Source organism: Ovis aries, chromosome 4 (genome assembly GCF_016772045.2).
Source record: "Ovis aries strain OAR_USU_Benz2616 breed Rambouillet chromosome 4, ARS-UI_Ramb_v3.0, whole genome shotgun sequence".
Taxonomy (NCBI): Eukaryota; Metazoa; Chordata; class Mammalia; order Artiodactyla; family Bovidae; genus Ovis; species Ovis aries.
In genome coordinates, this window is record NC_056057.1 from 15,158,787 (window position 1) to 15,172,116 (window position 13,330).

The following is a 13,330-nucleotide window of genomic DNA, read 5'->3' on the forward strand; positions in this document are numbered from 1 at the left end:
GGCTGATGGAGGTGGGGGGGGTGGGTAGCCTCCACCATAATTGCTTTGAGCTTAGAATTCAGAGTGGTTATTGAGGGATTTCTGCTTCTTTCTTACTCACACACAGAGAGGGAGGGCTGTATTTAGATTTCAGCATTACTTTCTACCTGAAACAATTTGAGGTTAAACTTAAAATTATCTAAATGTTTTTGTGGTTAGGCAAAAAATCACCTAAATATATATTATATGGCAGTACTCTAAACAGGCCACATATGTAAATAGACATATAAAGTACAGCATCCAACACACACACATCTACGGTTCTGTATGCATGCACCCCCATTTTCTGTTTTCCTTTTTGCTTTGTTGTATCTCTACAGTTTGTCTTCCTTTAATAGCCTGCACAAAATGTCACTAGCCCATTGTAAGGGGGGCAAATGGAGTATCTTTTAGAAACATTTTGTTTTCATGGTCGAAATAATTTTATTTATCCAGAATATACAGCTTAATTCTTCTATCTACACTTATTTACATGGTTAAAATAACATTGAAAAAAGTCTTTTGAAAAGTTGAGGTCATAGATTTCAAGGCACCATTGATAGTGTCCACAGTTGCGCAAAAATGTTCGTCTGTAAAAAAAGGGGGGACGGGGTCCTTTGAAATGCAATAACTTACATGCAAAAAAAAAAAAAGCTTTACACATGAATTTTTTTTGTTTCCGTTTTTCCAAACTTTCCCATATGAATTCCTTTTTTTTAAAAAAAAGGTTGATTTTCTAAAACAGCAAAAACACAGTAGTCCCAAAAAAGAGAGCAAGAGAAAGCGGCCGGTCTAATAGAGTGTCCCGGAGGCCAGCGCCAGCGGGTGCTGTAAGGAGCCGGGCGGCGGCAGGTGGGAATTGATTGAGCTGGCTGCGCTCGGGTACCAGGAAGCTGAGTTCTCCAGGTAGCTGGACGCAGGGGACTGGTTGGAGGTCGGAGGGTGGGCATGAGGGTGGTGGCTGAGCGAGCGGGACGAGCCCTGGGGCTCCCACACCGCTGGAGACTGCGGCGAGTTACACGCCATAGGGTCGCTGGAGCTGGGGCTATGCTCCGGGGGCATCTCCCCGTTTTTCATGATCTTCTTGATCTTGGATCTTTTGTTCTGAAACCAGATTTTCACCTGGGTGGGGGGGGAACAAAGGCACACGTTACCGGGACGCTCAGGTGCTTGCCCGCGCGCCTCCCCCAGGGCGGGGACCAGAGGCTTAATTCGGCCCCCAGGAGGCCGGACACTGGCGTCCCCCCGCAGCTGGCGGCCTATGGTGAAGGGGCTGGACCCAAGGTCACAGTCTGGATCATGGGCCCCAGAGGGGCCGCCGCTGGCGCAGGACCCCAGGCTTCAGTCTTTGGTTGGGGCCGGGGGAGGGGGCGCGAGTGTCCACGCCGGCGAGAGCGCACGTGTAACCCAGCGCTGGAAGCACGCAACGCGGCGCCACGAACGTCTCCAAAACAACCGCTCGGGCGCCGTGCGCCAGGGGCGCGTCCGCGCGAGGTGGGAGGAGGACCGAGGAGTGGCCTCCCCGCTGCCCGACCGCCTCCTTTTCCTCCCACTCCTGCTCGGCTTCGAGGGCATTCTTTATTCTTCCGTCGGCCCCCGTGGGGTTGCGGTGGGAGTGAAGGGGACCGTCCAGGGCAGACTTTCCCGGGCCACAGCGCCCCCCACCTCGGGCCCGCCGCAGGCGCAGGGCGTCACCCTCTGCTTCCGGCCGCCAGCGCGCGGCCTGAGACCCCCGCGCGGGGGCCGGGCCCTGCTTACCCCCGCTGCTCTGCACTGTGCGGAGCACTAGACAGTTTCTTAAAGCTGCGAGGGTGTCCTCGAGACAACCCTCGCCTTGTTCCCAATCTAGGGAACTGGCCCCTCAGCCCCCGTAGACTCGAAGGGCGGGGGGCTGCTTCTGGGGATGAACGACGTCTCGCTGCCGTCTCCACCACTCACGGCGACGCCACCCGGCCTAGAGGGGAGGGCGCGGGGTCAGTGTCTGTCTGCGAGTTTCTCGCGGGCCCTGATGAGTCGGCTCCAGCCCGCCGGGACCGAACCGCGCGGCCCGGCCAGGCTTGCAGCCCACCGGGGCTCTGGCCCAGGCCGCGGCCGGATTTACCTGTGTTTGCGTCAGTCCCAGCGAGGCGGCCAGCTCGGCGCGTTCGGGCAGGGCGAGGTACTGAGTCTTCTGAAACCTTCTCTGTAACGCGGCCAGCTGAAAGCTGGAATAAATAGTCCTGGGTTTACGAACTTTCTTTGGTTTGCCGTTCACCATCCTCACCTCGGGCTCGGCCACTTCTTTCTCTAAATAATCAAAACAGACCCGGTTAGAACTCCTTGGCAGACAATGGCCCTTTTGCAGAACTTGCGAATACAGTCCTTGAAATTCTTACCACGCAGCCTTCACTCTTTTCCCCATATCACCACCTTTACTTCACGGGACAGCACCCTCCCCGCCTCCCCCCGACCCCTCATCATGTAAAAGGCCAGGTAGCCTGATTAATTTCCTTCTCTGTTTATTCAGGTTCTCCTGGGTTTTTGCAGAGCGTCTGGCACAGCAAAACTCCCTTCTTGGCGTCCGGGATTTAGCCCTTGCAGCGGTTCTTGCTTCCCCCGGATTCGTTTTCAATCCCACTCTGTGTTCACCGACGGCTCTAGGGTGAGTTTTGGGCCCGTCTCTCCCGGGGATTCAAGCGAGGAAGCCCGGACTGTGGTCCCCCTTATGTCAGCGTCTGTTCGGGCGCCCACAGAGGCCAGACGCTTGGGCAGGGAAGACGCTAACCGAGGTCTCCAAAGTTCAAAGACCCACAAGCAAACTGCTCCTTCAATTCAGAGGCAAGCGGTCCGAGCCGCCGCAGACAGAGGGTCGATTATGCAGCCCCCATAATCTCCCTGCAGATCTGCGAGGGCACAGATGTGTCTGGTTTCTTTTACAAATAGACTTAATAAGTTCTTGGCCAAAAGGAAAAAAAAAAAATCTTTCATGTATGCACGAAGCACAGAGCCACTGAAAGAACGAAGACACCCCACTTCTCCTCCCCCCGCCCCCATCCACCCACCCACCACACTGGCAATCTTTTAAAGTTTATCAAGAGTTACAATTTGAAAAAGAATCTGCGGTGGGGTGTTTTCGTAGGAAAGGGGCGGCAGATCAGGACGAATTTAGCAGACTTGGTAGTATAGACTTGGCGGGGCGCGGGGAGGGGGGTGGCGGGAGCGGAGACTCTCCGAACGCGTGTTTTCCAAACGTGCCCTGGGGCCACAAGTCCCCTTTCACAAAAGTACTTTCTTATCAAAAGTGCCCATCTCTGAAAGGGGCGGAGACCCTCTCCTTGGGGTGTGCGTGTGCATGTGTGTGTGTGTGTGTGTGTGTGTGTGTGTGTGTGCGCGCGCCGAGCTCCTGGGAGAAGGGCGGAGGATGAGGACTGTGGTCTCCATTCTGCCAGAGCAGGGGATGCTAATATTAGCAGGATTATTAATGTGCTGGTGGGAAGAGATCAAACCTGACCAGCAAAACCTCTCCAAGGAGACCTCATACCGCTCTTACCGCCCAAATTCACTAACCCTCAAACTCTCCAACTAAGTTTCAAGGCAGACGAAAAAGGAGACGCCTTGAAAAAGGAGATGGGAAGGAGAAACAAATTTTAGGCACCCAATGGAGAAAAAAAAATATTGCTCCAATAACGTGACCCTTCAGCAAACCTCCTCCACCTTTAAATGGCTTTTTGTTTTTGGAAATGCCTTGGATAAACCGCAGGGCTCTCGGCGCGCTCTTCCTCTGGCGGGCTAGGGCTCGCGGGCCCCCACCCTGCCCCGTGTGCTCAGGGCACCCATACCACGCTGGCTCGCAGCTGCTCCCAGACTGTTCCCCACGGAGTCTTTGAGGCAGCCATGCATCCCGACTCCCACCGATCGAGCTCGCCTACCCCCCTCCCGCCCCCGCCCCCGCTCCCAAATCCAACAAATAGCCTCCCTACCCCCTTTTCCAGCTTAGCCGGCTTCCTGACCGGGCAAGCTGAGAATCCAGCGACTGAGCGGTCGCCTGAAGGGACCGAAGAGAAGAGACGCTGGCTCGAACAACCCCCTCAGGCTGCCTCTGCTAAGAATCTCTAAAATGCTGGCCCGGGAATCTCTCCCGTTCGTAAACTCGGCCCCCACTCCCTTCCGCCGGGGGCTCCCCCATGCCCTACCGCGTCTCCCTCCCCCCGAAGCCTGACTCCCACCCCCACCCCCGGTACCTGGCTGGCTGGTGGCGCTCGGAACGCGGTTGTAGGCGCCGCCGTACTGGTGGTAGGGGCTGGCGTAGCTGTAGTCGGCGTAAGCTTTGGCGGGGTAGCTGCCGGCGGAGCCGTTCACGCCGTGGTACTGGTACTGGTACGGGTTGAGCGCCTTGCCGTAGGAAGCCGAGGTAGGAGAGCAGTAGCCGTGCGGGGCTCCCCCCGGGGCGCTGTAGTAGTCGGAATCGGTAGCCGACGACTCGGGCAGAGTTGGCGATTCCTGAGACGGGTGGTGCATAGCTGCGGCCGTCTGGAACGGGGCTTGGAAGTCGCCGGATCGGATGCTGGGGACCCTTCTGTCAAACACTCCTGTCATCGCTCGCTGGCGGCGGCGGCCCGAATTGGCTGTGGGGCTGCTCTGGTCTAAGCTGACATGGCTGTAGGAGCGAGGGAGGAGGAGGAAGAGGAGGAGGAGGAGAGGCGGCGGCGGCGGCGGCGGCGGCGAGGAGGAGGCTGGGAGTCGCGGAGGCTCTGTCTCGGGCAGGCTGACTGCTGGCTGAAGCGCAGCACAGCCTTGGTTAAATCCTTAATTGCGCGCTTACGCACAGCGGGGTGGATCGGGTTCCATTGGCCAGGGCCTCCTGAGCAGGAGCAACACCCTAACTCGTCCAACTAGTTTTAGCACAACAAAGCATTGCTTAAAAAAAAAAAAAAGAGGGAGAAAAAAAATGAAGGGGTGGGGGGAAGACAGAGAGAGAGAGAGACAGAGTTGTTGCTTGTTGGGGGAAGGAGGGGTGTCTCAGGCAATCTGTTTCCAGTGAATTCTAGAGACGACGCAGAAGCCCCAGCACCCAGCTCTGTACTGTCTGGAGACAATGTGTTCCAATGAGCAGCCTCAGAAAGTGCACATGTTTTGGGATGAGGTCGACCACTGTCTCTCCTTGCTTCTCAGCTGCACCAGGGGCGAATGTGGAATTGAACACTGAAGAGTGGAGATGTGGGACAAAGGCAAAAAGAAACTGATGAGAACAATATTTTTAGTGGGGTACTGGGAGCTAAGTTGTAATTTACATGTGCTGAAAATTTGCGATTTGGGGAAAGACAGACAAATCTGGAGCAAGCACTTCGTTTGCCCGAGATGAGTTTTATTTCTGAGAGGGTGAGACAAGGGTGCTCAAGAGGCACAATAAATGGCAGGAAGAGTTCCTGCAGCCCCCGGTGCCCACAGTGACTTTAAAAATCACTGCCTTAAGCACAAATACTTTAATGACTCCTAAAGTGCTGGTCCCCAAAAGGTGCAGGCAGCCCCACATTTTGTCCAATATTCTAGTCTATTTGGATGCTATTTGAATAGAGGATCTATAATTCTGTGTTCAGCGGCCAAAGACTCCTGCAAAAGTGAACGGTCTACTTATGACCTGTCCTCAGGGACTTAATGGGAACCCGTGGAACACTGGAAAGTAGAGATAAAAGCTCTTTAGGGAAGTTGGGTGAATCTCATGGATTTCCCACTCCCAGCTCCACGGAGGTAGAACCAAGGGCCTGCTTTTTCCTTCCCCAGGTCTGGGTTCCTTGCAAAGAGAGAAAAGGCTCAGGAATCAGACCCTTGATGTTTGGGATGCAGAGTTTGCTTTTCATGACATGTCGTTCTTGCTCTAGCAGTGATCTAGCTGGGAGATTAGAAATTTAATATTAGTTTACCGCTCCCCACTGCCCCTCTCCTCAAATAGGCCCCTCACTACAGGAGCTGGATCCTGATTTGGGCCCTCCCAGCATCCTCCTCCAGGGGTCGGGAGATTTGGAGCCTGGGAGCTTCACACCACTTCCAGGGTGGATGGCCTCTTATTAGTGCTTCCTCTCTGCCCCCCACTGCCAATTGAAGAAGAAAATACCTCCATTAATTGTGTCTTGTCCTGGTATAACTGGGGAACTATTTTGGCTCAAAACATGCTAGCAGGAGAGTCGAGTGGTGGGGGCAGGTGTGGAACTTGGTGCCCGGGTGCCAGCCACATGCCAGCCGGGTGCCAGCCTGGCTCTGAAACTCCAAAGCTGAGGAGCAACCACGTGTGCACCAACTCCCTGCCTCTGCCATCTGGGCGTCGAGAAACCACAGCTGTGGTCGCTGGGCCCTTTGGGGGCAACTTCAGCTGGTGGGGGGTGGACAAGAAAGGCGAGGTGTGTGTCACCAGGTCCACAGTGTCCCATGCCCTGGACTTCTCTGAGACAGATGCCCCGTGAAGAGAGGCAAGGCTGGCCACCCGTCCTTGCCCCATGCTGTGGATGTCAGCCTGGCTGTCCACCCCCTGGCTTTAGGCTGAGGAGGACCACAGGGCTTTGGAGGAATACTAGCAACAGGCTTGCAGTCCTGGCCTGTGCTCTGGAGAAGTTGTCGGTGCCCATTGAGTCACCTTACACACATCCTGCCGTTTAATTACACGAGTCGCTTCCCCAAAGCAATGCTAAGAATGGTTCAAAGCACCTCCTGGCAAAGGCAAGGGACTCAGGGAGCAGGCGCCCTTCCACAGCATCCCCCTTCCTTCTACCGCCACAGCCCTGCCCTGGTACTTTTTATTTATTACAGATTTAAAAGTTATTATGTGGAGGGAAATAAGGGCAATAGGGTTATGCTAAATCAAGTGTTCCTAGCAATGTCCTTAGACCTTGCTGAGAAGGCAGATTCCCACTTGGATGGATTGGAAGCTGCAGAATTTGGGCAAAATTTAGAAGTTCAAGATCCAGTTGACAACACAATGCTACAACATCAAGTTACCCTAAACCTTGCTAAATTTCACCTCAGATTAAAAAAAAAAAAATACAGGACATTCTCTGCCACAGTTTTTACACAAGACAAAAAGGAGTGGGGCGGAAGGGAAGGCTTTAATTCTTTGTTTCAATTCCTAAAGTGTTGGCCTTCATGCCAGACAGGAAGACACTTTTGCAAAGGCCTCTAAGGGCCTCCAAATCTGGGTTGTGTCTCTGAGTCCAGAGCATCGACTTGCTTGCTTTGTCCTGTTATTTTCTAGGTTGACCCCACTCCCCAGTAGCCTTCTTTTCCTTAAAGAAGCAGGAGGGAGAGGGAGCGCTAAGTTAAAAGGGGCCACGATATGGTCCCATTTCATTTCCCGTATTGTCTTTGTGACTCTGCGCACCGCTGTCCTTCGCCCCCTCCCCCTTCCCCCACACCCCAGCCTGGCTGCCGCTTCAGACCCACCCTCCCGGACTGGCTTTGGGTAGCCTGGCTGACAGGGTAGCAACTTTTGCTGGTACTGTGGTGGTTCTGACACAAAGGCCCAGAGGTTGGAGACGAGCGGGCTGGACGCTGTCAACTCTTTCTAAACCCACTGACCGGCCCAGCCGTGGAGAAACAGCCCCGCGGCTTCCAACTTCTCCAGAAATGCTCTCCCCGCGGTGGCACGTAGGAAGAATGTGAGTAATTTCATCTCCTAGTAGCCGAAATTTGCAAAGGGCGGGAGGGGGTGGAGGAGACTCGGACGCTAAGAGAAGAGCAAGTCTTTACCACGAGCGCCACCCAGTGTCCACGAGGAACAGCGTGCAAATGGCAAACGCTTCCCAGACTCGGCGTCCCTGGCTAGACAAGGGTGGTTTTTCCTGGGGTTCCAATCGGCTACCACGTGGCTTTCCTTCCGTCTCTTTCAGCAGGTCTTTTCTCTCCGCTCATACGGCCCTTCGTTCCTTTCCTGTTACTCCTTATACATTCAAACTCTTCCTCTTCCCCTCAGCCCCAACCAGATCACTTTTTTCACCCAGCAGTTTTGGGGAGTACCATTCCAAAAAATATATCTATTTCTGCTTTATTGACTGTGCCAAAGCCTTTGACTGTGTGGATCACAAGAAACTGGAAAATTCTGAAAGAGATGGGGATACAGACCACCTGACCTGCCTCTTGAGAAACCTATATGCAGGTCAGGAAGCAACAATTAGAACTGGACATGGAACAACAGACTGGTTCCAAATAGGAAAAGGAGGACGTCAAGGCTGTATATTGTCACCCTGCTTATTTAACTTCTATGCAGAGTACATCATGAGAAACGCTGGACTGGAAGAAGCACAAGCTGGAATCAAGCTTGCCAGGAGAAATATCAATAACCTCAGATATGCAGATGACACCACCCTTATGGCAGAAAGTGAAGAGGAACTAAAAAGCCTCTTGATGAAAGTGAAAGAGGAGAGTGAAAAAGTTGGCTTAAAGCTCAACATTCAGAAAATGAAGATCATGGCATCCGGTCCCATCACTTCATGGGAAATAGGTGGGGAAACAGTGGAATCAGTGTCAGACTTTATTTTTTTGAGGCTCCAAAATCACTGCAGATGGTGATTGCAGCCATGAAATTAAAAGACGCTTACTCCTTGGAAGAAAAGTTATGACCAACCTAGATAGCATGTTGAAAAGCAGAGATATTACTTTGCCAACAAAGGTCCGTCTAGTCAAGGCTATGGTTTTTCCAGTGGTCATGTATGGTTGTGAGAGTTGGACTGTGAAGAAAGCTGAGTGCTGAAGAATTGATGCTTTTGAACTGTGGTGTTGGAGAAGATTCTTGAGAGTCCCTTGGACTGCAAGGAGATCCAACCAGTCCATCCTAAAGGAGATCGGTCCTGGGTGTTCTTTGGAAGAAATGATTCTAAAGCTGAAACTCCAGTACTTTGGCCACCTCATGGGAAGAGTTGACTCATTGGAAAAGACTCTAATGCTGGGAGGGATTGGGGGCAAGAGGAGAAGGGGACAACAGAGGATGAGATGGCTGGATGGCATCACCGACTTGATGGATGTGAGTTTACATGAACTCCGGGAGTTGGTGATGGACAGGGAGGCTTGGCATGCTTCGATTCATGGGGTCGCAAAGATTCGGACATGACTGAGCGACTGAACTGAACTGATGGCTTTCCTGGTGGCGCAGCTCTAAAGAATCCACCTGCAGTGTGGAAGATCCCTTGGATGGGAAGACTCCCTGGTGAAGGGAATGGCAATCCTCTCCACTGTTCTGGTCTGGGAAATCCTATGGACAGAGGAGCCTGGCAGAGGACAGTCTGTGGTGTCTTAGTTGGACACGCCTAAGCGGTTAAACAGCAACAATAACATGCTCTGGGATGACTAGAAACAGCTGAGGCAGCCTCGTTTTGGAGATAGTTATGAAAAAGCAGGCTCCTCTCTAACTGGATGGGGTACTTGACGCTGAGGGAGATTCACTACTTCCATGACCTGGAAAGATGGTGCCACTCTTGAGTTTGCAGGGAGAGGGCCTTGGAAAGCCTAGGAGAAGGTGATTTTAATAGGAGGGTTAACTCAGTTTTCTCCCTCTGGCCCCTCTAGAAGTCTGCTTGCTTGTAGGTGTACCAAAAGTAGAACATCCTTTCCTTTGGGCTTGAAGCTCAAATTACTGCACCTGAAAATATTTATAACTTAAGATCTTTTAAATATGTAAACTAGTTAATTAAGACATTGTACTCATCAATTGGATGGACAAAATTCAGGTAGATATAGGACCCCCATAGCATGATGTGCGTGTGTGCGTATTCAGTCGCTTCACTTGTATCCGTAATGTGGCAAGCCCATGGACTATAGCCTGCCAGGCTCCACTGTCCATGGCATTCTCCAGGCAAGAATACTGGAGTGGGCTGTCAGGCCCTCCTCCAGGGGATCCTCCCAACCCAGGGACTGAGCCTGGGTCTCGTGCACCTTTTGTACTGCAGGCCGCTGAGCCGCTGGGGAAGCCCGCATAGCACGATACTAGCATTGTACATGAAAACGTGGCATAAACAAGGCTTCTTTATTCTAGAATCTTTTTGGGATTATTTTTGAATCAGTGGGCTACCTGTCTTGTAAAAGTCCTTTTCTTGGGTTAAGGTTTATTTCAGTTTTTATTTGCAGTGCTTGATCTGTTACTATTCTTCATCTGTCCAAAGAAAATTGCTCTGAGAGCAGTTTACTGTTTCTGTGTCTTTAATGATCACGATCCATCTAGAGCACTTTTCATCCCAGGAATCTCAGACAGAAACACAGCTGGTTACATATATCGTATATTTTGTGGAGGTAGATTTGAGTGATCATTTTATTTACAGTGGAGCGTCACTTTTCTTTGAGGTAGGGCACAGAGATCATTTAATAACTTAAGGTAAGGGACTTAACTTTCTTGGTGGCTCAGTGGCTGAGATTCCATGCTCCCAGTGGAGGGAGCTGGGGTTCAGTCCTGGTCAGGGAGCTTGATCCTACGTGCTGCAACTAAGATCGGATACAGCCAAATAAATACATAACAGTAAATTTTAAAAGTAACTTTAGAAAAAAAATAAAAGTAACTTTAGAGCCCCCCAATTTGATGTTTGTCTAGAAAAGACACAGTTCCATGAATTTGAGGTGATGAAAAGATAGGAGTGATGGTTGAAAAAGTGGTGAAGGCTTTAAAAAGTATCAAAGGTTGTTGGCCATTGGTTTTGGCAACTCAGCTGAATGGCTTTTGGGTCTCTCTATCGAGAGCCAGGCACTCTGGCTTGGAACTGACATTCAGAGGTGGTTCCTTTTCTGAGTTGACAAAACTGTCTAATTCCCCACCTAGGTTTACGTGTTTCCTTGCACTCACGAGGCTGAACTAACTAGGCCGAAGCGAAAATGCTTGGCCTACCTGAATGGACAGTGAGCTTACCCAGGGGAAGAGGTGAGGGAATGGGGGTGTGATGAAGTGATGGGAAGGATAGGTAAAAAGATTCCTCCCATGCTGAAATTAATTATGGTGCCCCCCTGTTCTCAAGAAAAGTGTGTTTGAAATTAAAGGCTATCTCCAACAAAGTCATCTCAAAGGATTCACTAGCAGGCAATTATATAAGTATTCTGAATAAATTAAAAATCCCCAGAGGGGAAAACTATTTTCCACTTAATTCCAACCTAATAAGATATGTTTTGTTTTTTTCCCCAAATGATAGTGCAGATCATAGACTTCTGCACATTTTGTTTTTATAATTAAGACATTAAAATGTGTTTATTCATTTAACTTAAACATAACTGTTTAGGAAAAGGCCTTAAGTATCCACTCAAATCTATTCTCTATGAGATGAATTTAATATACCACAGCTGAAAACACTTCAAGTTCATCTAAGTAGGAAGTAAATGGGATTATATTATTATATGTCTTTACAAACTGAAATTGAGTTATATTCTTCCTTCTAAACTCAGATTTCATCTTCTTGAAAAGGTTTGGCTGTGATACTATTTACAAAACCTTTATTCTTCTTACAGATATATAAATATTCCTATTTAAAAATTACCCTTTGTCGAGTTAAAAGAAAAGTAATTGGCAGACAGGGATTTGGAGCAATGATCCAACTCTGGCAAGGAAATAGCAAGAGTGAAGCTTAAGTCATTTTTAATAATGTTCTAATTCTAAGATCAATTTAGAATTTTAAAGTTCATTGATCCTAAGCCACTGTATTTTTATGTTCTGACAACACTGTATGCAAAGATGTAAAAAAAAATCACTTCTAAAGTCAAATCCATTCAGAGTATTCAAACACTGAGCTGGGTGAAACTTGGCACACAGATATATGCATGCGGGCAGGTAATATAAATTTATAGACATTTTTGCACTCTGCCTTATTTATATCATTTTTATAGCTTAAAACAAACAGCAAGAGAATTCAGAACCTTTCTGTACAGCTGTGTTTACTACCTTATACCTTCTAAAAAGAGAAAGATTCTTAAACAGGCACCCTCAGCTTGATAAGAGGTTTCCCTGCTGTGTTGCACAGCATAATCAGTGGAAGGCGCAGTGCCCACCTGGACTTGCATCCCTCTGTGCTCCTGCAGAAGAAAATTAAGGCAACAGAAAGGAAAAGTCAATAGCTTTCCAAGTGAAGTGTAGCTGACGCAGCAATGGAGTCTTTTCTTAAAAAACAAAAAAACAAAACAACAAAAAACTGTAGACAGAAAAGATACATTACCCTACTTGTACCCAGGATCTTAGTAAAGTCAACTTACATAGTCCATGGGCAGTTAAGCTGATCTTTGCTTCTGCAACACATAGTTTTCTTTCTCTTTCTCAACATAGATGCTTTTATAAATTTATTGTTAATTGAAGGATAGTTGCTTCACAATAGTGGTTTGGTTTCTGCCATACATCATCATGAATTAGCCATAGGTATACATATGTCCCCTCCCTCTTGAGTCTCCCTCCTACCTCCCACTCTTCCCCACCCCTCTAGGTTGTTACAGAGCCCCTGTTTGAGTTCCCTGAGTCATACAGCAAATTTCCGTTGGCATAGCAGACTCTTAGATGATGCATTTAGCAACGTAGTGTAAACATACACATTTACATCATTTATTGCTGCATCCTGGTATGAAACATCTTCTCAGTTTTACCCCCAGTAGATGTATGTGTTTCAGTTGGTTACTTTGGAAATCAGGGAACACTTTGGTTGCTACTTCTGCTTTTCAGCAGCCCTCACTTTGCAGGCAACATACTATCTGCCTGCATGCACTATTGTTTTTTCTTTTTAAAAAACATTATTTATTTACTTATTTGCACTATTGTTAGTTTAAAATTGGGTTGGAGGAGTGGGTGAAAGGAGTGAAGGAGACCAGAAGATAAAATATTCAAGTTATAAAATAAATAAGTCACAGGGATGTGATGTCCAGCATGGTGACTATAGTTAATAGTTTCGTATTGTGGGTTTGAAGGGCTTCCCTGGTGGCTCAGAGGTTAAAGCGTCTCCCTGCAATGCAGGAGACCTGGGTTCTATCCCTGGGTCAGGAAGATCCCCTGGAGAAGGAAATGGCAACCCACTCCAGTATTCTTGCCTGGAGGATCCCATGGATGGAGGAGCCTGGTGGGCTACAGTCCACGGGGTCGCAAAGAGTCAGACATGACTGAGCGACTTCCCTTCGCTTTCACTATTGCATGTTTTAAAGTTGCTAAGAGAGGAGATCCTAAGTGCTCTCATAACAAGGAAAAAATGTAACTGTGTATGGTGATTGATGTTAACTGGACTTATTGTGGTGATCATTTTGCTATATGTACAAATATCAAATCATTATGTTGTACACCTGAAACTGATATATGTATCAATTATACCTCAGCAGAACAAATAAAATGGGGTTTAGGACTCTC

The 13,330-nt window shown here is 49.2% G+C and overlaps 1 protein-coding gene across 1 annotated transcript; it reads right to left on the reverse strand.

The window, feature by feature from the left end:
* Window positions 1-437: 437 nt before the first annotated feature.
* Window positions 438-4,771, reverse strand: DLX5 (distal-less homeobox 5). Its single transcript, XM_015095203.3, has 3 exons — window positions 4,239-4,771; window positions 2,120-2,304; window positions 438-1,140 (listed from the first exon to the last, which is right to left on the reverse strand). Exons 1-3 carry the CDS (start codon window positions 4,591-4,593, stop codon window positions 811-813), a joined length of 870 nt encoding a protein of 289 aa, XP_014950689.2. The 5' UTR covers window positions 4,594-4,771; the 3' UTR covers window positions 438-810.
* Between the last annotated feature and the right edge of the window lie 8,559 nt (window positions 4,772-13,330).